Genomic DNA, 24377 nt, shown 5'->3' with positions numbered 1-24377 from the left:
GGCTTTCCCGCCTGGATGCGCTGTCCCCTCGGCGCGTCTCCGCGGGGCACCTGGTTGGCTTCCAGCTGTGGCCTTCGAAAACCAAAGAAGCGCCGGGCGGGGCGTCCAGTTATGAGACACCTGCCAACACCCCGAGGGCACCTCGGCCCCCCCCCCCCAGGGTTTGGGGGGCGGGTTCTGCTTCGAGTTCTGCCTGTGCGTCCTAACTCTGGGGGCATTAAGCTCTGTGGACCCAATGTCCCCATCTTTAAAATGAAGACGAGAGGTAGAGGAGGATATTTGAGGTGGAAAGGGAGTCCAAAGGGCCGGCCCGAGAGCCGAGGGTTCCGCTGGAAACCCTCTGACCACCTCACGTCTTCACGGGCCAGGAAGCCCCGCGGCCGCTCCGGGGAGCAGGGCGGGGCTGCCACGTGACCTGATTGCTATGGCTCCCGGGGTAACAATTGGGCTTGTGGCCCCGCCCCTTCTCAGCGAGACCTCCACACCCTACACCCTGCTGCCTCTCCCAAACCCTGGGAAGGGCCTTCTTGCTCCTCCGGGCCCAAGACATCCAAGGAAGCACTCCAGCTCTGTGAGTGAGGGCTGCTGTAAGACAAGGGAGGTGAAAGCCCTGGGTTTGGAAACTTGGGGCGGGGGTGAGCGTAGAGTACCTTGGACCCCTCTCTGCTACCCCGGAAGGGTTGGGGGCGTGACGCGGTGGAGGTAGCGTCAATCCCCCGTGGGATGGGGCCATGCAGGTATCCGCGGAGCACTGAATTGCGAGCTGTAACTCTCATTGCCATCCTTAATGGGAGGCACCGTTTCTGAACACTGTGGGCTCATCGGTGGAGTCTCCTGCACATTTTTGGGGAGGGTGTACGTATGGCCTGGTCAGTACACATTGCCCAGAGTTCAAATCGTGGCTGCATTCCCATTAGCTGTGTGAGCCTGCCCCGCGCCTCACTTTCCTCCCCCATGAAGTGGGGGTTATGGGAGGATCCCATGATATCTGGAATTATTGGACAGAAACTGGCATCTGGTAAGGGCACGCTGCATAGGGGCTACTGTTAGTATTATCTCATTTAATCTTCGCTCCATCCCTAAGAAGTGGGTACCTTCATTCCCATTTTACACATGAGAATTTGGAGGAACAGCATGGTGAAAAATACTCGGCCAAGTCATGTCCCCTTTCTGGGCCTCTCTCCTCATCGGTTGTTGATCACGGAGCATCAGACTCCAAAAGCCCCTTGGAAAGCCACTAATCCATACTCATTTTATGGGCGGGGGGGAGGGCGGTAAACTGAAGCCCAGAAAGGGGGAAACTGTTGGCCAAGGCCACTTGTTAGTGGCAGAGCCAAGGCTGGAACTAGGTGTCCGGACTCCTAGCCAAAGCCTTTTCCACCTGTCAGCAGCCCAGAGACACGCCCTCCAGAGGGGGAGAGGCTGTTTTGCCTCCCGCTGGGAACCACAGCTCAAAGCCTGCAGGCCCAGGTAGGCCTGTCAGACCCAACTGCAGAGACAGCCGGGGAAGAAAGGAGGCTGCCTCCCCCGGAACAAAGAACACAACCACCAAGCCTGCAATTTGCACTGGAGAGGTTCGCTTGCTTCCTGGACATTTCTGAAATGACTTGCCTTTCTCCTCATTTATTTTAAGCCCTAGGCACTTTTCAAACCAAGATTTAATCATCTTTAGCAGCCTGGAAAAATACAAATCAATTAAAGCCAAAACCTATTGGGTAATCATTTTTTCCTTCCTCCTCCCCCAGATCGAGAAGTGCTTGCACCCTGTGCCTTTCATCCCGGCTAATTTGGCTGCAGTGAGCCTTGTTCAAGGGATGATCACTTTGGATAGATTATTACAGCTGCTCTCACGACATTCCTGGCATGCATGTCACAAGTCACTAGGATCAAGGGCTGAGCCAGTTTTTCTCTCAGGGGCCCTTGGGGCCACCAGACGAGGCAGTGCTGTGCTCCTGAGGGCTTGGCAGCCCCAGGACGGTGGCGGGGGCCAGGTGCACAGGGCAGCCCCGGAATGCGGAACAGAACAATCTCATGGGAGTGGAAAAGCAAGGCCCCGGGGTCCAGCTAGTGCATGGTTCCTAGGAGGGTTCAGCAGCACTTCTGGCCCCCCTGACGCCTGACTGAAGTTAGTCTGACATGTGGCATGTTTGTCTCTACTACAGCTCATCCCCAAGGGAAGGAGGGAGATATAAAGAGCCCAGACTTTGCTCAGTCAGGCAGAGGGGAACAGGCAACCCTGGCTTGCTCTCTTTCCAGCCACTTGATCTCAGCTTCATCACCTGTTTAGTGGGGATAATTGTGGGACCCTGTCCACAGGGCCATGGTAAGGACTGGAGGTAGGGCACAGCCAGGGATTTAGAGCCGGCAGAATGCTGGGCCTTGGGGAGCAGCTGACACAAAGCCAGCAAGAAGTGTGGGAGCCAGGACTGTGTGACGTTCTCAGCCGCTGACCCCAGCTCAAGGCCGGGCTGGCCCTCCCTAAGCATCCACAGTGCACTGCACTCGGGCTTCCTAGGCAGCTTCCACTTCGGGGGTGTGTGTGAACCCTGCCTGGGCCCCAGTGAGGTGAGGCCAGTGAGGCAGAACATTAAGGGGGTGCCCCACACCTCAGTAATCAAGAAAATAGCGTTTTAATGCAATATTTTAAAAAATCTAAGTTGACGCACAAATTCATTTAGAATAAAATGAATCACAAATTTGCCCTGGCTGCTGTGGCTCAGTGGATTGAGTGCCGGCCTACAAACCAAAGCAGGACCAGTGGATTCCCAGTCAGGGCACGTGCCTGGGTTGCAAGCCAAGTCCCCACTAGGGGGCATGTGAGAGGCAACCACACGTTGATGTTTCTCTCCATCTCTTTCTCCCTCCTCCCCTTTAAAAATAAATAAAATCTTTTTTAAAAATTAAAAAAAAAAGCCAGGCCTTTAAAAGGATAGGTATTACTGAGCTGCCCGTTAGCCTCAGGCTCCACAATGGCAAGGTGCCCGGATGGTCCGTACTCGAAATTCCCATACTTGGTTCTCCGTGGAACTTCCAGTGTTGACTTTTATTTTTTACAGTAGTGCATTAAATATTTTTACCCATTTTGATTGCCTAGTTAGTGTCTGGCACCCCCTTGAATTTTGCCCCAAGCTGAGTGCCTCACTCGCCACACCCAGTCCAGGCTCGGAGGGACCGATGCAGGGGAGACACAACAAAAAGCCACGCCTCCGGGTGGGAGGGGGCGGGGGAGGACACCTCGGCTGGATACTGGATACAGCAGGTGTTTGACAGACAGTGGCCCCCACTGCGTCCCCACCACCCTGGCCCTCCTCCCGCTGCCCACTCCAGATGGGGGAGGAGGCTGAGCTGTGTGCTGCCGCCCCACCTGGCCCTGGGCCAGGCCCTGGTGCAGCTGTGCGGCTCTGTCGGCAAACCCTGGTGCCGTGACGCTGCCGTGACGCTGCCGTGGAAGTGTGCTCCATTGTATTTACGGTGGGCCCACCCATGGTTGCGGGGGATGATTGTTGGGGTCCCTTCTGGCCTGGCTCCGTTGCGGCAACTGGGCTGCCCGTCAGCTCCTTGCCCAGGACGTGGGCTGTGTCTCTACAGCCCCCCACCCCACCAAGTTCTCTGACTGGCTGCCCCCATCAAGTCCCAGACAGAAGCTGGCCATCTTCTGTCCTTGCGTTTCCTTTCGTCCCTGATGTCACCTCCTTTTGCTACAAATGTCCTCCCTGGCCCCTGCCCTGCTCTGGGCTGCGGGTGCCGAGGGCCGGAGCCGGAGCCGAAGGAAATGCCTCCTCCCAGCTCCATCCTGTTCGTACTCCTCTCCTCCCAGGACCCGCCAGGATGCCTGGCATGTGCCCCCGAACCTTCCCTCGTGGTGTCTCGCTCCAGCCCCCCACCCTCCGCACAGCCTCCGCTGACCCCTGCTCACGGGAAGGGGGCACGTCCAAGTCTGGGCTCCAGGTGTGTTGGTGCCTTGAGGTGCAGGGACAGCCAGCTGTGGCAGCTTCGAGAGTGCTGGCTAACCGGCCAGAAGCCTGGGACCTGGGTGGGGAGGGGCGGTCTGTGGTACCAGCTTCCTGTGACACCCTGGGTGCCAGTTTCCCCCGAAAGTAAAGGGAAATTGACCTGCTGGGATTCCGACCCTAATGTCCCACAAGTCTGCGCCTGGAGTACATTGCGTGTACTCAGCAAACCCATGATGTCCTGGAGGGAAGAGCCCAGAGGGGAGCCATGGACCGCCTGGACGGCACCAGGGACAGTGCAGCATGTGTGTCCCCAGTCACAGTTATCCTGCAATTAACGTGGGAAATGGAAGAGGGGCCAGTGGTCGCACCCTGTCCCCAGTGGACAAAGGAGAGCAGGGCCCCGGCCCCAAGCTCGGAGCTGGGAAACCACAGGCCAGGGCTGTCCCTCGCCTGCCGGGCCCACCAGAAAGAACTGTGGCAGCGGGTGTTTTCAAACCCCTTGGCCGAGGTTGACAGAATTGACCACCTCCGCTGTGGCACACTGCTCAAACCCGGCTTTCGCTGGCACCACAGGGAGGCACTGGAGGCTGTGTGCGTGGGTGCGCCTGTGAACCCAGTCTGGGGGGACGGAGGACCGGAGATTCCAATCCACTGTGGAAGGAAGTTGTGTTTTATGGCAAAGAACGTGTCCCTGCAGGGAGAATGGACTTGGGTCAGGCTCCGCTTGCTCCCGGACCGCCTGGGGGGTCTTGAGCAAGTGTCTTGCATGGGAGGGGCTCATTTCCTTCTCCGCCAACTGGGGGGTGACCACAGTCTCTGGCCCCCGGGGTTGCAGGGGCCCCGCATGGTGCAGCAGCCCCCCCCCGGGGGGTGTGCGCATCCTGCACCCGACGGGGCTGCTGGAACCTCAGTGCCCCATCTCCTGCCCCACAGACGCCTGCCTGTTCTCCTGGGAGTGAGCGCCACAGGGACCATGAACGAGGCGAAGGGGTCCCTCCGAAGCATCGAGCAGAAGTACAAGCTGTTCCAGCAGCAGCAGTTCACCTTCATCGCAGCGCTGGAGCACAGCCGCGAAAACGCCCACGACAAGATCCGGCCCATCTCCAGCATTGAGCAGGTGCCGTCCTGGGCGGGCAGGTGGGTCGGGCCGGGATCCTGGGCCCCGCCCTCACCTGAATGATGGGAGAACAGAGGCCGTGGCAGGGAAGCACGTTTGGGCTCCGACCCTTGGAGTCAGGGCTCTGACCCTCACTGCTGGGACAGGCCATCCTTTCTCTCTCGCTCACCAGGAGTGGGAGCAACTGTCACAGCGCCATTGAACACGTGGGCTCCAGACCCAGCGGGCCAGGGTTCATGTCCCACTCTGCCCCAGGCCACCTCTGTGACCTCGGGCCAGTGACTTGCTTCTCTGTGCCTCAATTTCCTCATCTGTAAAATGAGGAGAGCAGCAGATGGGCTTTCAGCACAAGGAAGGAGTGCTGGGACCTGCCGCCTCTGCTCAGGGGTCGCCAGCGCCGAGCGTCCCAGCCCCTCCTGTACACAAGGGTGAGGCTTGCTGGCCTGAGCTATAGCGGAGACTCTGGGCAGACAGTGGGCCCCACAATTTGACTCTCCATCCCGTGTTGACTCCCCACCCTCAGCCCGCCTTCCACAGGCAGAGGACCAGTCCAATCCAAAGGTCACATACGCAGCAGGTGGCCCGGTGACGCTGCTCTGCTGTGGCTGCAGCTCAGGCTCCTCCGCATCCCAGGGCTCCCCAGGCGGGTGTGTGGACATGCACGGTTGGGGGGGGTGGGGGGTCAGAGCCACTCCCCCTTGCAAAGCTACTGCACTTGGGAAGGAACACATCAGGTGGTGTGGGAACACAGGCACCAGTGACAGAAGAAACCCTGCCTTAGATTTAGAGCTTTATGGGCACTGCAGGCAGTGGGGTGCCCCTCCCACTGGTCCTGGAGAGTAGGGGCGTCCCACCAGATCGAGGCAGTTCCCAGCACAAGGCTGGGCCTCTCGCCCCTGCCTGACCTCAAATCCAGAGTCCTGGGGTCAGCCTGGTTACTCTGGAACAGACAACCCCCCGACATGGGGGGATCCCACAACTCCCTGGAAAGGAGATGAAAGGAGGCCAGCTGTGTCCCTCCTCTGAGCACCACCCCAACTTGCTCAGGGAGTGTCCCTGCCCCTGCTCTGCAGCCTCCCCCCCGGGGGTCAGTGCAGTTTTGGCGCCAGGGCTTTGCCAGCTGGAGTCAACCCATCTGTGGGTGTGGCAGGGACACTGGTGTCCTCACACGGTCATTTCCCCAGTTCTGTGGCTGGGCTGCCCCCCTTCCTCCACCTTGGACACATGGGACAACAAAGCTGCAAAGAGTTTCCGTCTGGTGGCCCCGCCTAGCAGTCCTTGCAGTGGGCCTGTGGCAGGAACCGGGGCGTACCGGCCCTCTGCTTTGGGCCTCGGCTGCGGTCCCCAGGGACTGGCGAGGGCCCGGCCCAGAGCCTCAGTGTCGGAGCATGTTTGCCCACCACTCTGAGCCGCTGCTGATCACCTGTGAAATGAGGGTTTTAGAGCAGTGCAGGCGTAGTAGTGTTTAGGGGAGGACGAGGTGAAGCCAGGCCTGCAGACACTGTCTGGTGCCCAGGACACTGCATACTGTCAGCTCTCTGGTGGCCTGTCCATTCCACCACTCCAGCATCTCGCCTGGGGCTCGGGGGTGCAGCGGGTTGCTCCGGGATGTCTGCCCCACAGCGCGGCCGCTCACTCATGGCGCTGGCCGCTCACTCATGGCGCTGGCCCGGCCCGCAGGTGCAGAGCTACATGGAGCACCACTGCAGCAACGCCACAGACCGCCGCATCCTGCACATGTTCCTGGACCTCTGCGCGGAGCTGAGCAGGCTCTGCCAGCGCTTCGAGGCCCTGCACTCGGGCACCCCGGTCACCAACAGCCTCCTCGACAAGTGCAAAACACTCGTGAGCCAAAGCAATGACCTGAGCAGCCTGAGAGCAAAGTAAGTCCCTAGGTCCTGTCCTTGAGGCTTCCTCTGGGCATGTAGGGCGGGGGATGGAACAGGGACAGAAAAGGGGGAGAGTGAGGGCTGCCGTTGAGGGTGCATCTGAACTGACGAGGCTGATGGGAAATCCCAGGCCCACTGATGTAGCGGAACAACTCGGACCTACAAAACCCAGACAGTGGGACACAGAGCCTCTCACGGGAGCTAGCCCGGGGCGCAGGGAGGGGCTCCCAGAGTGCTGTTCCTAGAAGCCTGCAAAGCTGTGGGTGTGAGCACCACCAGTGGGGCTCCCTAATTCTGACCCCTTGGGGATCCACCGCACAAAGTCCCCAATTCACAAGGAAGCTGCTGAGACAGGGTGGGAAGGAGTCATGGGACAAACTGTGTTCTGGAGCCATTGGAGCAGCCCGGGGCGCCCAGCCTAGCACATGCATGGTGCCCACACCTGCCCTGGGTATTCCGACGGGAGCCCTGCAGCTGCCTGCCCCAGGGAGTGAGTTTCAGTGCTGGGGGCTCACCGGCCCTGGCCACCCCACAGGTACCCTCACGACGTGGTCAACCACCTGAGTTGCGATGAGGCCAGGAACCACTATGGAGGCGTGGTCAGCCTCATCCCCCTCCTCCTAGACTTGATGAAAGAATGGATCGCACACTCGGAGAAGCTGCCCCGCAAAGTGCAGCAGCACGTGAGTGAGCCCTGGAAACGTCAGGAGGCCACCGCGGCCTCCACCCAGCCTTCCCAGACCAGAGGCGTGCAGCCTTGGCCGAGAGAACGCCAGGGTAGGCAGCTCACAAAAGGCAGCCTCAGACCCAGGGGGGAAGACAGAGGTTCCAAACCTCCTTGGAGACCACCTGGCGGGAAACTGTGACTCTGAGCCAGCGACCTCCAGCGACCTGTCACCTCTCCTGGGCCCATCCCACAGGGGCTGTCACCACACTTGGTTCCCACTGGTCGACCCATTTTCACTAGCCTCCACAGTCCCGGCCACTCATGAACCCCCAAAGGGACCCCCAGTATATCACTGGGAACCTCGCCTTCCGCTCTTGCTGTAACTGCTCACTTCCCCTTGCCTTGGCGCCCAGGCTCTGCACCGAGGAACAGCAGCTCCGCTCTTGGGGTGACTGGGAGGGTGTCCTGGGAGGCTGGGTAGAGCCAGGGCTATGCCTGCCCAGCCCGGGTGCCCCTCGGCCAGGCTGCCCAGCTGCAGGTCCAGCTTTGCAGGCTGAGCCGTGGAGCCAGGAGGCCGAGCAGTTCTGGCCAGACAGGGTGGCTCCCACCTCCCGGGCTGCTGTGGGCCACACACAGAGCGTCCCCAGTGTGGCTGGGTCTCTGGACCAAAGCCCTAAGGGGGCGAGCCTGCCTTCCCTCTCCTCCACTTGGGAGATGGCGGAAGAACGCCCATCCCGTGGCTCCCAGCAGGACCGTTACTAGTTTCCACCACATAAGTGAAGCCCAGACACCACAACACGCTGCTGGCTTCCGAGTTTGTCGGAAGTGCTGACTATTGGCTTTTCCCTTCACAGGGGGCGACTTAGCTTCTGTATTCTTGCTTCCTCGGGGGCTACTGTCAAGAATAAAAGTGTCCTACCACCTGTCTGCTTGGCTTGGTTTCCTGGGATTTCCCCCTTAGTGAAAACCACGCTGACCCTGAGCTCAGAGGACACTGGGCGGCAGCCCCACAGTGAGAGCACTGCCGACAGGAGCGCACTCCACTCCAGAAAGGGCGCTTCCGAGTACCTCTGCCAGACGCACAGGCGGCCAGCAGCCGCCTCTCACGGGTTAGAGACTTACCCAGACAAGATCGCCTGAATGTTCCAGACAAAATGAACAGCTGCCACCCGAGTCTTTGTCTCAAAGGAGCTGCTTTCAGTCTTAAAATGAGTAGAGTGTATCCCTTTCCAGGGGGCAGCAGGTGGAGGCACGTTGCAAACGAAGCTCTTTGTCCCAGTACGTCCCAAGCAAGAGATGGCCAGGCCAGGGTTGGCCTGTCGCTTAACCACAGCTCACCACTGCCTTCTGCATACCCAGGACATGGGGAAGGTGCTGGATGCCAGCTGCACCTTCCCCTTGACACACAAACCCAGCAGGCGCAGCTCAGGGTCAGTTGGCTCTGGACAAGTCAGTGCTCAGGGCTCCGCACGCAGGCCTGCAACCACACGTGCCAGCCACCGTCCAGGAGCGTGAGTGCACCCAGGCCAGGTGTGCGCACGCCCAGCAGGCTGCCTGCCTTTGAGGCTTCTGGTGGCACTGACTCAGGTCACATAGCACACACCCCAGCCACTCTGGGAAAAGGGCAGGAACTGCAGGCAGGTAATTTTGAGGATCTGTGGCTGTCTGCGGAGGTTTGCCGGAACACAAAGGATGTCAGAGAGACGAAAGCCAGGTTCTGAAACCTGTCGGCAGCCTCCTCCCCACACCAGCAGTAACCAGCCAACCCACCACATCCTGACGCCTCCACAGCTCTGGACGCGTCCCTCTGGGGCCACGCCAGCCACCTCGCAGCAACACAGCAGAGTAGTGCAAAACGATAAATTTTTATTTGTTCACAGTTAAACACAAGCAACTGCCTCGACATTTTAGAACATTCTAAGGACAGCAAACCCTTTCGATTCCAGTCCCCACTCACTAAGATTGTACCATGTTCTCTTGTAGTTCACGTTCACGGCACTGGATGTGGACTGTGTGACATGCTTTTACGATCCAGACGGGAAGGTTTAAACCTTCTGACAAGAGATGACTTTTTAAAGTTTAACTAAAAACAGTCAGTTAAAAAACAATCTGTTTTTCAGTGATGGAACCTCTTCACTGCAAGTCAGCCGCACATACCGGCTCCATGATTAAGTTAGAAAACTAGATTATGACGGCAGAACCGGTGCCTCCGGGATGTCTCTGTCCACAGAGGTCCTCTGAAAAGTGACCCATGACCCCTCCTCGTGCAGATGCCCGGCTGCCCGCCAGACACGCCAGAGCACCGGCCGTGCAGAGCAGCATGCACCCTCCTGTCCAAGCGCCGTGTGGAGGGAGGGGAGCTGGGAGTGGCCTGGGGCGTCTCAAACTCTCAGGGGTCTCCTCTGAGCTATCCCAAAGAGCCCGGAGTACGGGCCAGTTTGTGGCACTGGGCAGGGGAGGGGAGGGGGCGGGAAGGGCCTCTGCCTCTTCAACTCCTGTCGGGGCTGCCAGTGGTGGCTGCGGCAGCGGCAGGGGCAGGGCTCGGTCCTCCAGGGCAGGTACCCATGCAGCTGCTGCCACCCATCTCTGGGGAGTGCGCACCAATGGCCAGTGGGATGGTGTGGGAGAGCCAGAAACACTGCTCGCTCTGGGCAGGCCAGTCGTGGCTGGGGACGGAGCCACCTAGGGCAAGGGTCACAGCAGCAGCCCAGGGGCCAAGCAGAGACCTCAACTGGCTCCTTCACCCTCAGGGGAGAAGTTTCCTCGGGGGCAATCAACTCCTCTGCAGCAGTGCATGTGTTTGGGGGGGGGGGTCACAGAACTCTGGATGTAAACAAGTACACGGACGTCTTCAGACCAGACACGTTTTCCAGCACTCACTGCTGGTTTTAAAGCCTGCACCTCAACGAGCGAAAATGCAGCAGGGCCCGCAGTGCTGATGCAGACCGCCCAGCGAGACACCCTCCCCCACCGGAGACGCACTCCTGGGCAGGCCCAGGCCTCTCCGGGGACCACTCTGGGGAGAAGGCCAGCCTCCACCTCTGCGCACTGCGCACGGCGGCACAGCACCGCCACCGCAGTCTGGACCAAGTCTTCACTGCGCCCGAACCCCGCTGCAGTCAGCCTGCACTCTCACCGCTTCCTGGTGCGCGCGCAGGCGCAGCGTCTGCGCAGCACAGCCTTCCACCTGGTCCCACTCCTTCGGCGTAGAGCGGTCTGTCCCAGGGTCTGGGGGCCTTCCGAGGGCTGGTGTGAGCACAGTCATTAGACTCTCCTCCCAGAAACCCCGCCGGCCTCAGTCCAGCTGCCAGGTCCTCGAGTGGCAGTGGGCCCATCTAGTCCATCACCACCTCCCACGTGGCTGCTGCTTCCATCCTTCTCCACAAGAACACTGAAACTCCGAGTGCTGCTGCCTGACAGCCAATCTGGAGTTCCATTTCCTGCTGTCCTGTCTGCCCGGGAGTATGTGGCCACAGTGACCAAGGTGGCACGTGGGCTGACTTCTCCGTGGTCAGTGGTTTCTGGGACCCCACTGTGGGGTCCCAGAAACAGCACCCCCTGAAGACAGCACTTGTAACCCAGCCTCAAAAGCAGCTTACCTGTCCTGTCCCTCTGCTCAGAGCGCCCAGGAAGAACCCTCAGCCACTATTCCGAGGTCTCAGCAGTTTTCTCTCCCGAAAAACTATGACAAGCCCAGGGAGGTCACGTCCACCCACCCTCCTGGGCAGGCTGGCTGCCTCCCCTGCACAAAGAGCTCTGTAACCCTGGCCACCGAGCAGCAGCCTTCCTCTCCGGCCTTGGAGCTCCAGGCAGTTTGCTCCCGGCACCAGCAAGTCCCCCTGGCCTGCAGCAGCGATTTGCACGTCACGGAAGGGCCCACTCAAAGCCCTTTCAAGCTGCAGTTCACATTTGACGCAGACCCTCGCACCAACCTACAGCAGGTGGAGGGGTGGGTGCATCTTCCCTACAGAGACCACACCGCTCTCCCCTCCCCCACCCCCACGAGACTGTAGTGATCCTTTCATAAAACCTCACACCGCCCAAGAGGCGGCCTCCCATCTTCTCAGGGTCTGGGCCGACCCCGCTTGGTATCAGGTGGGACCAGGACTCTGGCAAACAGCGCTAGCCAGGCAGCGTGCTCAGCTCTGAACAGAGGCTGTCCAACCCAGCGTGTGCGAGGGCCAGAGCCCTGCCAGCCTGGGTTCCGCCCTCGCGCCCCTGCCTGGTCTGTCCCTAGGCCAATTCATGGGCCTTCCTCCACAGTCCCCTTTCCACCCTGAAAAATGCCTTTTTACTCTTAGCAGGTTTATCGATTCTAAAACCAAGCAAAACCTGACTACCAAGCCCTTTGCAAAACAAAAGCCTATAATTCTGGGCTGACTTCCAGGTGACTCCAGGCTGGCGTCACAGCCTTGGCGTCACAGCCTTGGCGGCACAAAACCCAGCAGCTCCCCTGCTGCGGCTGGAAAGCGGAGCAGACAGACACCCAGGCTGGAGGCATGTGCCGGGGCCCCGGCCCAGAGCCCACCATGGGCCCCGGCCCACTTCCCCCCACGGCCTTCTCTGCATTCTCACAACCTGCACATGTAAAAGAGGCCCTTTCTTTCCACGGGTCCCCTTGTCTCTGCCCACCAGCACGAGATGAGGCGTTGATTAAGCGCTGGGGTCCTGCTCTCCCAGGCCTGGGGAGGGCCCACATTTAGAAGGGTTTCAGCAGTTCCTCTGAGCCATCTTCCTCCTAATTCTATTGTAGTTTTCCTCTCTGAACCTGAACTAGGCAGTCTTTCAGCTTTCCTTAGGACGCATGTGGACTGAGCAGACGGTGGGACGCTCCCTGGGGAGTACACACGGCGGGGCAGCACCACACCCAGGGACAGCCTTCCGCAGGCTGGGCCCACGCTGGTCACGCCCACATGCCCTGTCCCAGGCAGGCAGGGGTCCTGCTCACACAGTCTCGATGGCATGGAACCTCCTCCTCCAGCCCCACCTGGCAGGGGAGACCAGAATACTTGCTGCCATGCTTGAAAAACAGAGGTTTTGCCCTCCTGAGCCGGAAGCTCCCACGGACAGAAAGACTTCCCACCATCACGTGTCTTCTCCTTCCTCGCGGCTGAACCTTCCAGATGTGAACTCCAAGAACGGAGAGGAAGACTGAGCGCACCGACTTTCCCCGCCCACTTCTCCTCACTGCCCCTGGAACACCAGGACAACACTCTTAGGCTTCCAGCATTTATTTTAGAAGCTTCTGACTAGTTCGGATCCTCTGCCACTGTCAGTGTCCTGCCGGGTGTCACCTCTCCCGAGTGCGTGTGGGCTGCCAGCCTTTGTCTGCGAGGCAGGGCTCTGCTGGAAACCGCTCCGCCACCACTAACGTGTCGGGGGCAGTGGCCTCATGCCGCCCGGAAAGTCGGCCCTTGAGTCAGAACTGCGGTAAAAAGCTGTTACCTTCCCGCCGGCCGAGACGCTGCTTAAGCAAGACAGCCCTGACTGCCTGAGCGGCACCAGCCACGGGCGCGCTGAGGAAACCCTCCGGCCCCACAGCCTCTCTGCTGCAGGGCAGGGACTCGCGGGGAGCAGGCAGAGCCAGCCCTGGGCAGCGCCTCGTCCACGCGCATTTCTCAGGAAACTACCCAGGTCCCCACCCTTCTACCCTGCACACGGCAGGCTCGCCCCACACCCCAGCCCGCAGTCCTAACAGGACCAGTTTTTGAGCACACGCCGAATAAATGAGAGGTAGTGGGAAGCAGACAGTGTCCCCAACGGGGACTGTAGTCTCCACAGTGCCGGCTCCAGGTTTTCCAGCAACAGACCTCTGTTCACAAAGAACTTCTAGAAAGCTTATTGGAACCGCCAAAGACCGTAAGGGTGACTGAACCACTGTTCTAACCTGCTGCTTCAGATGCCTAACTTCAGAACCAGAAGCAGCAGAAGTCTCCTGTACAAGTGTCCACTCCTGTACAAGTGTCCACATGAAGACGTCGGCTTTGTGCACTACCTCCTCTGGAAAGGGTGGACAGTGCATTCCCTCAGTGCCACCTGTCACCTGGCTAATGGGGAGCCAGCCCAGCCACCTGAGCTCAGGAGGAGTGAGTGGCGTGACAGACTTGAAATCTGGCCTCATATTGCACTGGTTCAAAGGGCCCAGCCACTGGGGGAGGACGGGAGCAAAGCTGCTAAGGAATGCGAACCGGCCCTGGGGCTGGTTCACACTGCTGGGAAAACTACGGGGGGTGGGGTGGATTACGAGGCATTTCAATACTAGATCCAGAAACCATCCTGCACTGATGAGCTGTCAAAAGGCCCTGCATCTTTCTTCCACCAAGTGAACCACCGCACAAACCCCGGGAGCAGGAGCGCTGAGAAGGCCCCGCCTCCCGGCCTGTGCCTGAGCACGCAGGCTAACACTGATCACCCCGCCTTAGCTGTGTTCAGGATGAGTCTCATTGTAGTCCATGATGCGGAGCTGTCCAACACTGTCCGGGTTCGGGTTCGGGGGACACGGGTGTGGGCTGTCGGGGTACAGGGGAGTCTTGGCTTCCAGACCCGAATCTTTGCCCGGCTCTGTCTTTAGTGTCTCGGAGAGGCTGCCAATGGCCACGCCATCCTCATCACACTGGCTCTCGCTCTTATTACGAAACAATTCTCGAGCCTTCATGCCCAGGAAGCTTTTTGAACTAGGAAGTGAGCCAACAGTCGCGGGGAGGCCGGCGGAGGGCTCGCCCGTGGCACCTTCCCACCAACTGCTGAACGGGCCAGCCCTCGGGTTCGGCGGTTTCTCCGGGCTGGAGAGCTGGCTGCTGCTGCTGCTGCTGCTGCCCCCACCTCCTCTGCCTCCCCCAGCGCCCCGGGTGCTGCAAGGCCTGGGGGGCTTGGTCTCACCATTGCGGCCAGATGCCTCTTCACTGTGCACTGTCACAGAGTCTGAGCAGCTGTCATTACAACAGTCGAGCCTGTAAGAAACCAAGGGAGGAGAAAAGCGCTGGTGATAGCGGCGCCGTGGGGGAGGCGCAGGGCTGCTCACGCTAGCATGGCAGAGGACTCAGGCACAAGGCCTCATCAGAAGACTTCTAAGTGACAACTAGGACTGAAAGACAGCCATCTTACACACAGACACTCCCTGGGACCCTGTTGAGGGACTCAGGACCAGGAAAGGGAGTGTGGTGGGATGAGGGGACACTGCTCGGGGCTCTGGGAGGGCTGGAGCTGGGGGCTGAGGCTGCCCAATCAGTCTCTTGACAGCCCTGAGCCCCGCCATGCAGCCCTCGCTCTGTCCATGGCATCAATGACAAGGCCCTAAGACGCCCACTCTGTTCTTACCTTTCTTCTGCTGCTTCTACTGCTTCTGTTTTCTCATCTTCAAGTTTTTTCAGGAGGCCGTCTTTCTCCAACCTGCCATATAAGTCTAGGATCTTCAGTTCAAACACCTGGGTGACCCTTCTCTGAGCCTCATACCTGCTCTCTGCGGCCTGCAGCTGCCCTCTGAAAGACACAGCCCAGCAGGAGTGGGCGGGCCCGCTGCGCACCCCCACATGGCGCCGCAGAGCCCCTTCCAGTGGCAGCAGTTACCTGGCCTGCAGCTTGACATCCTCCAAGTACTTCTTCTGCTCTAGAAGAAGGTGGTCCTTCCTGGCCAGCTGAGACTCCAGCTCCAAAATCCGTTTCTGGGAGGTGTCGAGCCTCTGACTCTGCTGGAGCACGTGGCTTCTGTGCTTTTCTAGTTCTTTCCGATATGCAGCTTTCATCATCTCCACTTCCTGAAAAAGCGATCGACGTCGGTCGCGGCGGTGGTTTCACACAGCCTGCCAAGGCCGTCAGGGAAACCCAGGTAATGGGCACCAAGCAGGCGCTGCACTGTGCTTCAGTCCAGGGCGCGGAAAGGGGGCTTGCAGAGGGCGTCGGCCCAGGACCGTTTCTCTCAACCTACCCAGAAAGTAACCATCTCGAACGCGGACAGACATCCTGGTCCTGAAAGAACCACCAGAGCATACCCAGAAGAGCAAAAACCCAGAGATGCTGTTACAGGGCCTAACGCCAGGGAAGTGCCTCCTGTGCTTGGGAGCCCATCACGTGCACCAGTGACACGGTGGAGCAGCTGCCTGCAGCCCTGTGGACCACGGGCTCAGCCGTAACACCCACTCACAGGACGCCGAAGGACGAGAAGCCCGCCTGCAGTGGTCGTTTCAGCCCAGGGCACTCACGGGCCTTCTGTTTTCTTTCCGCGCCTCTCCTCCTGCTCAGACCCCTACGGGCAAGCCGCAGGGGGCCACCGGCCCAGCGGGGCCCCTGGGCGAAGCAGCACCTGGAGATGCAGAGCCAGCCGGGCCCGGATGGAGCCGGCGGAAACCCCGTGCAGGCGAGCGCTACACTCAGACAAGACGTGAAAGGACCCCTCTGAACAAGCACGCATTACATGTGTGCCGTATTTGTGTGGCAAAACACGAATGATGGAATCCGCCGCGGCGGGCTTTCCGAAGACGACACTAAGCCACGAGGAGGAGGGAGTGGGCTCCCACCACAGCACCCTCCTCAAGGGCGGCCGGATATTTTGAGCATGTCAGCTCTCTCCCACCATTAGCTTCTAGTGGGGAGAGGCCAGGGTGCTGGAGACAGCCCCACAGCAGAGCAGAGAACTGGCGGCCAACGTGTCAACAGTGTAAGAAACTTTGGATACCACTTTGAACACACTCAGTCGGTCACGGTGCCTTCTCCACACACTGCACAAATCTTGTTTTGCATTTCAGATGCATTTTTACCTTTCTTGAAATAATAAAGCATAATATGCCAAATATGTTCTGTATTTTTTTCCACCTTCAATATTAAAATGGCTGCACAAAATTTCACCAATTTTGGTTTTTTTTTTAAATGCACGCTGACAGGACAGCTGTCACAATACAACCTAAAAAATCTGTTTCCAATGAAGTTAAAGACAACTCAGCACTACCAGAGTGATCACACAGAAAAAAAAAAATGTAACGGACTATTTGGCTGACCCAGAAGAACCAGCAGGGACGTGACTGCCTGACACTCTGAACAGGCACCAGACCCTGTGACCATCCCAGCTGTACCTCCTGGCCCCAGACATCAGCCCAGGTCAGGGAACCAATCAGATCTTTGTCCTGAGTGACAGCAGAGAGTGATGCAGACACAGACAAAGCACTGGACTAGGGAGGACGTGTGCTCTCACCGGCCCTCACACCCGCCAGCCACTCCCTACCTGCCTGAGCAGAAGGAAGCTAAGCTCTCGGTCCTGGGGGCGAACCAGGGCGGCAACAGGCAAGGACTGGCTATCGATGGCATGTGGCACAATCCTGGCCAGAAGCAAGGGTGGGAAGCCCAGCAGACAGGTCCTGGGAAAGGTTTCCTTGCAGAGAGCCCTGTGGAAAGGGACACTCTCCCTTCCCCAGGACACTGTGGCATCCATCTGCGGCCAAGGTCACGGGTACACACCTTGTGGCCATGAGCACTGCTAGCCCGAGGGCCAGGTTGAAGGGCCAGGTCAGCGGTGACAGTGGAAAGAGCCAGCCTCCCTGCAGCTGGCCCTACACTGCTCACCTGCCTCAGGACCTCCCAAGTGCAGTAATGAAACTCCTTAGTGACAAGCCCCTTGAGTGTTCTTCGTGGCGGCCCGAAGCTGAAGGTGCCTGTTTCAGGGTGTGAACTGAGCAACGGCCCGAGAGCCCAGCGGGCTTGCTTGAGGCCCAGAGTGAACAGGTGCCCGAAACATGGCGGCACAGAGGCCGTCCGGACACACTGCTCTCAGGGCATCAGGGACCTGTTGACGCCTGAGCAGCCTGTCGGAGGGGCTCTTCTCCCATAGGTCTGTTTCCTCTCCCTTCCTCCAAAGCCATTCATTATGCTTCCAAATTAAGTGAAAGATGGATTCTAGAGAAAGTTCCACATTTAACTTCCTTCTAAAGGAGTCAGCGCTGAGAAATAAGGAGTAATCCCATTATAAAACTCCCTCTCTGGTTCTAAGACGACTCTCTGCATTCGGCCAAGGATGCTCTACAAAGCACAGGCACAGCAGCCCCACAAAGAAGCCTGTGTGTGACGGGAAAGTGGGTGACAGGGCACATCTGAGCTTCTGCTATCGCAATGCTGTTCCCAACTCATCACTCATACTACCCGAGGCTATTTGTAAAGTGACACAAAACTCCTGTCTCAGTGCCACCAGTGAAGCACTAATTAACGTAAGACCATCCCATGCTGGCCTTGTTGCCAGGCTCAACCACCATCTGCTGGAACTCAATTGTGCATCAAAAGGAAGGTGCGCAGGCTTACCAGTACACACCCACAGCCCTGAAAGTCATGAGGAACAGCCAGCTCCCCATCGCCTCCCTCCCTTCCTCCTCCCCTCACCTCCCCCCCGAAAAGGCGCTGGGGCAGGAGAAGGGCAACCCTCTCGTCACCTCCTCTGTACCAGTCCGCCTCAGGTGCTTTCAAGGACACCTGACTGAATTTCAAAGCCACCCAACCTGGGAAACAAGTGCACAGCACGAGTGAGCAGTGCTTGGCTCACTGGGTCAGGACAGGCAGGGAGGGAGGGACGGGAGGACTGCAGTGGGACATGCCGCGGACACACCACCTCGGTCCCACGAGCCCAGCCTACCTTGGTGGTGTCCGAATGCTTGTTCTGCAGCTGTTCCAGATACAGCTCGTTGACCTCCCCGAGAACCAGCAGCTGCCTGTTCAGAAACTCCATCTGCTGCTGGACCGACTCGCTATTTGAGAGCTGACCGAGACACAGGGACAAGCAACGGAAGGCCCTCAGACGGAACCAGCCAGCGGCACAGCGTCCGTGTGGGGCAGAATCGACAGCTCCCACGGTTTCAAGCTCCCGAGCCTGGCTGGTGGGGAGGAAGGCATCGGGGGCGAAGAGCGCGGACAGAGAAGCACTTCAAAGCCGTGCTGGCAAAGGGGAGAAGCAGTGCACCACACCACGGGGCTGCTCCAGGACGCCGGGAAGAAGGCGACGTGCAGAACCCCCGAGGGGACCTTCAGTCCCCGGGACAGAGCCCCAGGGAAGACTCACCTGCTCCTGACCATGTGACTGCTGGCTGCACGGAGTCCCACACAGAGAGGGACCACAGCTCAAAAATCTGAACAGACTCGGCATGTCTGCACGCAGAAGGCGTGGGCAAGAGCTCCCAGGACACCCATGGCAAGGGCTTAGGTGGCCCACCCCTGACAGGTGCTGAGCAGCACCCCCGTTCCACATCAACAGCACCAGAAACACGTCTAAACCTTGCCAACTGCCCCCTGGCGGGGAGGAGCAGACTCCCTCCCTGTTGGGAACCCCTGACAGACATGTGGAGACACACCAGCCCACCTGAAGGAAGACCATCAGCCAGAGCGCAGCCCCAGCCCCGCCCCCTCCTACCTTCTGAGACACCTGGCTGAGCAGCAGCTCGGTGTGGCACACCTTGCTGTTGGCCTTCTTAAGCTCCAGCCGCAGCTCGGCAACCATGTTCCTGCAGTCCTCCAGCTTTGTCTGCCCAAAGAGATGCCTTGGGTCAGAGCGCTGGCAGGCTGGCCCCCCAGGTACCACCGGAGCCTTGTTCCTCAGTGGGCCACCGGGAATTCATTCTTAGTTTTAAAAAGTAAGTCATAGTCCTGACTGGTGCAGCTCAGAGGATTAGGTGTCGTCCTGCAAACTGAAAGGCTGGTTGTTCGATTCCTGGTCAGGGCACATGCCTGGGTTGTGGGCAGATGTTTCTCTCCCTTTCTCCTACCCACTCACCTCTCTAAAAATAAAAGGAACCTGATTTTTTAAAACAGTAAGTTGCAGTGGGTTTCTGAGCGCCTGATTTGTTTACCAAAGGGAAAAAGAGGCCTCAGACCCCTGGTTCCCAAACTGTACCCAGAGCCCTGGGGCTGCAAAGCAAACCTGGGACGCTGCAAGATGTTTTATTTTTGAGGGAAAGACAGCGACATCTGTTGGTCATCACTCGCAATACTGGCTGGAGGTAGTTCAGGTTCAGTGTTACACCTCCCTGCCCACCAATGACATCGCCTCCTCTCGAAGCTGAGCTTCTGTGGCCAGTGGGATAAGAAACACCGGGGAACCAAGAGCCCGGACGTGCAGGCGGCTCCGGGCCCTTAGGCCGCGCGGTGCCCAGAGGCACGCACACAACAGCACCGGTGAGCAGCTGTGTCCTCTCAGACGTCGGGGCTTTGTGTGGAATTTCAGACGGGCACTGTGCTGTCAGCACAGCCACTCGCTACACTGTTCGGATCTGCTCAGCAAGCAGAACTGTCAGCTGCCTGTTGTGACTACGGAGAGCCGGGATACAATCACTGGCACACCAAGGGTTCCAGGAGCCCCCGCCCTGCACGAAACGGACCTGCCCAGATACCTAGCAGCCACGGCCTCAGAGACAAAAGCAGTTCATCGTGGCCACACACACACAGTGCTCCGGGCCCTGTCTGCGTGGGCTGCGGGTACCGCAGCTCGTACCTCCAATTCCTGGCTCTGGTTGTAGAATTCTTCTCGGTCATGCTGCAGCTGCCTGATCTGGCTGTGCAGCTGGCTGACCACGGTGTCCCGCTGCTCCTGCAGCTGGCTGTATCTGGCTTGTTCCTTCTGTAGACTAACCTTCCATATCTGGATGTCTTTCTCTTGTAACTTCAACTGATCTTTCTAGCCGAGACAAAAGATGTCATCATTTCAGCTGCTTTCCAGCGTGAGCCTGACAGCCCCTACTACCTAACCTGGCTTTAGCTCCAGGGTTACCAAGTTTCACATTAGCACATGGACACTAAGTTGCTTAAAGAACTTTTCTCAGGGGTCAAGTTGCTCCCGATCAAGTGAAGTCCACCACTCCAGAAGAGTGCGCTGGGCACTAGGCAAGTGCTGGTGCTCCTCTCGTGTTACGGACCAGGCGACAGGCTACGGGAGGCTCAGTTATTTTCCTAAGTTGTAGAGCCAAGGCCCAGTCTCCCAACCAACTTGTGGCTTCATAACTGTGCCAAGTGTTTGGGGCATAAGTGGCTTCAGGAGAGCTGGTTGCACATTTGGAGAAATGAAATAATGTTTTGGCCCTGTTGTCATCACAGCCAATCACAAGCACAAAAAAAATCCATTGTCCCCACGGACTCTAAGATCTGCAAGGGAGCTCAGAGATGCAACCACTCCCATGTCACCCTCAGAGACAAGGCAGCCTCTCTCACTCGGCTCAGGGGCTGCTCACCACAGACCACGGGTGACCCCACCCCTCCGCCACCCCACAGCGCTCACCATGGCCGCGTTGTGCTCCTCCAGAGCCGCCGCTCTGATCACCTTGCGGAGGAGCCGCCTGTTCCGGACGGCGTGCTGCTGCCTCTTAAAGCGCTCATAGAGCAACTGGTTGTGCAGTAAAAGCAACTGGTTACGGAGGGTGCGGACCTCATCTGCGGGAGGAGAGCCTGATTTTAAAGCAGAGGGAGGGTGGCAGAGATGCTGTTTACATACTGTTCAATCAAGGGCCCACCCTGGTCAGTTAGCTTGAGAAACCAGCTCTTTAAGGAGCACACTGCCATTTGCTTAGCAAATGACCACTTGGTCCCCAGCACCCGTCATGCATTAGGGAGACGGGGTGATATTTACCACCTACTTCCCTTTAAAGGGTCGCAAAGGGCCTAACGTGCGGTGACCCTCTGAGAGCACTATTTCTCCCCACACGCTGCAACCACAGGTACACACTCCTAGCGACCCTTTTCTTCCCTGCCCCGTGTGTTCTCCCCCAGGAACTCTCCTGGTACTGTTCACTACGCTGCGCTCCTCTTTGTGACTCTCCTGCAAGGTACACAAAGTGCATGCTCTTTGCCCCTTTTCAGAAACAGCAAACGCTGACTGTGCGAGACACTGGAGACTTCCCTTGGCCCAGAGGACAGACACGCAGAGGAACAGGAGCACAGGGGAGGTCTGCTTCCGGTAGGGCCCCTTCCCTCCAGGACAGAAAAGGCAACAAGCAGGCAGAACCTGTGGGGGCTGCACGTGGAGCTAAAGTAACAACTTTACCTCCAAAGTGGGTCCAGTCGGCAGACTTGCTGGGTAAAGACAACCTAGGAAGAAGTTTTTAAATAACAAAGTTACTGATCTTACCTAGAAAAAAGTATGTGGACTTTTCATGGCAGCAAGGTCAGATCACTTCCTCGTGGCATAAGAGAGTCTCCAAGGCCAAGTCCACCTGGAGTCAGTGGAGGAGCCTCAGAGCCATGCGAGGGGCCAGCGCCCCAGAATGCGTGACCCTAGCCCCCGTGTGGAGAGGCCCCACTGCCGAGCCCACTCTGCACCGGCGGGTGCTGCTCAGCTCTGCCAGCGCCTGGGGAGCAAACACCGAGAGCTGCCTGTCTTCACCCCTTTCCGTTGAAATGCACAGGGAAGAGCTCTGGGTTGAGAAGCTCCTGTCACCCGAGTTTAAAGAAAAAGGAGGTAATGTGCCTGGGCCTAGAATACCGAATTTCATGTAAAAAGGTATCTTAAATTCCACAATCTCTGTCAAAATCTACCTTAGACTAATTTATAGAAGAAAAACAAAAACTAATATCCCCCAAGAACGCGTTGAGAAATGGTTTCTAACTTCCCTTACCCCCTTGGAAAAGAGTAACAAAAGAAAGGCTGAGCCCTGGTGGGTGGCTCAGCTGGTTGGAGCACCAGCCCCACCCACCAACAGGTTGTGGGTTCGATCCCCGATCAGGGTGTATACAGGAGGCAACCAATCAATGTTTCTCCCTCCCATTAATATTTCCTCTCTCCCTGCCCGCCCTCTCTCTCTAAAATCAATAAACACGTCCTTAGGTGAGGACTACCAAAAAAGAAGTGTATCTGACAGATTTCTAAGAAACCACGTGCACCAATGGGAGGGGATGGGACCACTGAAAGGTGGTTGGTTTTATCTTCCACCTGTTTGCCTGTCACCAACCACCTGTAGCTAGACAAAGAGGGGCACTGTGACAAATATTCCTACATTTGAAATACCATGACCTCACCCTCAAACTTTGAGAGCAAATGTGAAAGCGCTGAACGTCCCCACAGAGCAGTGGCCCCAACAGCCTATGCATTAAGACTCACGTTACAGTGAAACACTGCGAGGATGGTCCGATTCAACGTGCACTACACAGTTACGTAGACGAGAAGGCGACAAGCGGAGGGATATCTGACCGGCAGGAGCAACAGCAGCCTCCAGGTGAGGGCACGACCCGCCCGCACCCTCCTGCCTCCGACTGCGCATTACAGCTGGGCCCCGAGGGAGGGCGGGCCCCACCAGCGACTTACTTGCTCAGCTCCTTGCTGTGCGCGTCGGCCCCCTGCTGGATCAGCCTGTCCAGGATCTCCAGTGGGGAGGCAGAGGGCGTGAGGTCTTCCTCTGCGTTTCCTCTCACTTTCTTTAACAGGTCCTTAGTCTTCTTGCTGATGAAGTGATGGGCAGTCTTTGGCAATGCCACCTCGAAAAGATGATCGTAGAGGGGAGGCTGCCCACTTCCAAAGCGTGGGCCCCTCTGAAGAGGAATTTTATAAGGGCTGGGAGTGATGATACTGGTCTCCAGGGGGGTCTGGCACCCCCTGTGCCCAGCAGGGCCTTCATCGGTGCCCGCACCAGGCAGCTCTATGGGAGTAAAGGCTTGCTTCGGTGTGTCAGGTCCCAGCTTGTCCAGGGAGGAGTTGGAAGGCTCGGGGTGCACAAAGGCACCCTGGACACTGGAGGTGCTAGAAGGGGTCTTCCTGGGACAGCCCGAGACACTGTCCTGGTAGAAGGGAGAGTCGAAGCCTCCTCGAGGGACCAGGGGCTCGGCATCAGCTGGGGTGATCTCCGAAAGTTCTTTAGATATTGCCGCTAAGAGAGAGGGCGACAAGGAACGCAATGGCAAACAGGCCATGGAGGGGAGGCCAGGCAGGGCAGGGCGGCATACTGCCACGTGCCACTCGGAAAGGCAGACACAGAGCGGCAACCCTTTCCCTGGCCACGGACCCAAACAAAACTCCCACCTTCTCCCCCATTAGAAGAAAAGCCAAGCGAGCCTGGCAACGCTGACAGTAAACCCGGCGCCCAGCAGCCTCATCTGAGCCCCGGACCCCGCACACATTACCTTCCTCTTTATCTTTCTCAATGCTGTCTTCTCCAGAGGCCAGGTCGCCCAGAAACTCTGGAAGGTCGCTAAGAGTGACAGAGCCTTTGTTGCCAGAGAGCTCTTCTAAAGAGAAACCAAGACAACTCACGTCGAAGCAGCACCCAGACACTGCCCCCCTGTGGCGCAGCGTCCACAGCTCTTCCCATGGGACGGTGCGTGAGGCCGGGGACGCTCCCCGGGGGCTACTAGAGAAAGCTAACGCACTGCCCATGATCTGATTAAAGGTGCCAGAAAACTGACCCACAGAACACAAGATTCTCCGTTCTCAGCACTCAGAGAACAGACGAAACCAGTCCGACAGCTCGATGCACAGGCACCGCGCCGCAGCGGGTTAAAGCTTTTTCTGCGGCCGTCACTGGGTGGCTTTCGGGGTGAAGCACAGGTTTTGCTATTTGCCTCTGGGCCCCAGTGCACTGCCCCCGTCTCCACACACAGCTGGACCCGAGGCGGCAGGCGAGGTCTGTGGCCCCCCGGGGACTTTACCTGGCCCGCGGTCGCTCGGGACGTGCTGCTGTCTGTGCAGGCTGGGCCGGGCCACGTCCGCTCTCTCCTCCTGAAAAGACAGGCACCGCTCACGTCACACGGCGAAGCCAGTACGTGTTCTCAGATGTAAGAGAAACAGCCTAATGTCTGCATTTTTA

The 24377-nt window shown here is 58.3% G+C and overlaps 2 protein-coding genes across 7 annotated transcripts in view; one reads left to right on the top strand and one right to left on the bottom strand.

The window, feature by feature from the left end:
* Positions 1-497: 497 nt before the first annotated feature.
* SPACA9 (sperm acrosome associated 9) lies at positions 498-8031 on the top strand. Its single transcript, XM_037158576.2, has 4 exons — positions 498-571; positions 4887-5070; positions 6751-6953; positions 7495-8031. The coding sequence occupies exons 2-4, from the start codon at positions 4927-4929 to the stop codon at positions 7823-7825; spliced, it is 678 nt and encodes a 225-aa protein (XP_037014471.2). The 5' UTR covers positions 498-571; positions 4887-4926; the 3' UTR covers positions 7826-8031.
* Positions 8032-9472: 1441 nt separating this feature from the next.
* TSC1 (TSC complex subunit 1) overlaps positions 9473-24377 on the bottom strand; it is a 44472-nt gene continuing 29567 nt past the window's right edge. For 5 of the 6 annotated variants that reach the window (XM_037158552.2, XM_053667735.1, XM_053667734.1 and 2 more), the window contains exons 13-23: positions 24220-24289; positions 23695-23799; positions 22883-23441; positions 21626-21669; positions 20864-21030; positions 20084-20266; positions 19007-19117; positions 18236-18358; positions 15193-15380; positions 14944-15105; positions 9473-14576 (exon numbers count right to left, since the gene is read on the bottom strand). In XM_037158552.2, the coding sequence (XP_037014447.2) occupies positions 14045-14576; positions 14944-15105; positions 15193-15380; positions 18236-18358; positions 19007-19117; positions 20084-20266; positions 20864-21030; positions 21626-21669; positions 22883-23441; positions 23695-23799; positions 24220-24289 (2244 nt within the window). In that variant the 3' untranslated portion in view covers positions 9473-14044. The remainder of the gene's footprint in view (positions 14577-14943; positions 15106-15192; positions 15381-18235; positions 18359-19006; positions 19118-20083; positions 20267-20863; positions 21031-21625; positions 21670-22882; positions 23442-23694; positions 23800-24219; positions 24290-24377) is intronic. The other variant, XM_053667737.1, reaches the window with a different exon arrangement.

The sequence above is a fragment of the Artibeus jamaicensis genome, unplaced genomic scaffold, assembly GCF_021234435.1.
Source record: "Artibeus jamaicensis isolate MK-2021 breed Jamaican fruit bat unplaced genomic scaffold, CSHL_Jam_final contig_471, whole genome shotgun sequence".
NCBI classification, from domain to species: Eukaryota; Metazoa; Chordata; class Mammalia; order Chiroptera; family Phyllostomidae; genus Artibeus; species Artibeus jamaicensis.
Note: the sequence above shows the minus strand (reverse complement) of the source record. Positions and strands in the feature narration are given on the sequence as shown.

What these genes read in the sequence shown, in the direction of transcription:
- SPACA9 (XM_037158576.2), top strand. Translation starts at nt 4,927, where the DNA reads ATGAACGAGGCGAAGGGGTCCCTCCGAAGCATCGAGCAGAAGTACAAG. An exon ending in CCATCTCCAGCATTGAGCAG is followed by an intron (nt 5,071 to 6,750) that starts GTGCCGTCCTGG and finishes CCCGGCCCGCAG; the next exon opens with GTGCAGAGCTACATGGAGCA. An exon ending in CTGAGCAGCCTGAGAGCAAA is followed by an intron (nt 6,954 to 7,494) that starts GTAAGTCCCTAG and finishes GCCACCCCACAG; the next exon opens with GTACCCTCACGACGTGGTCA.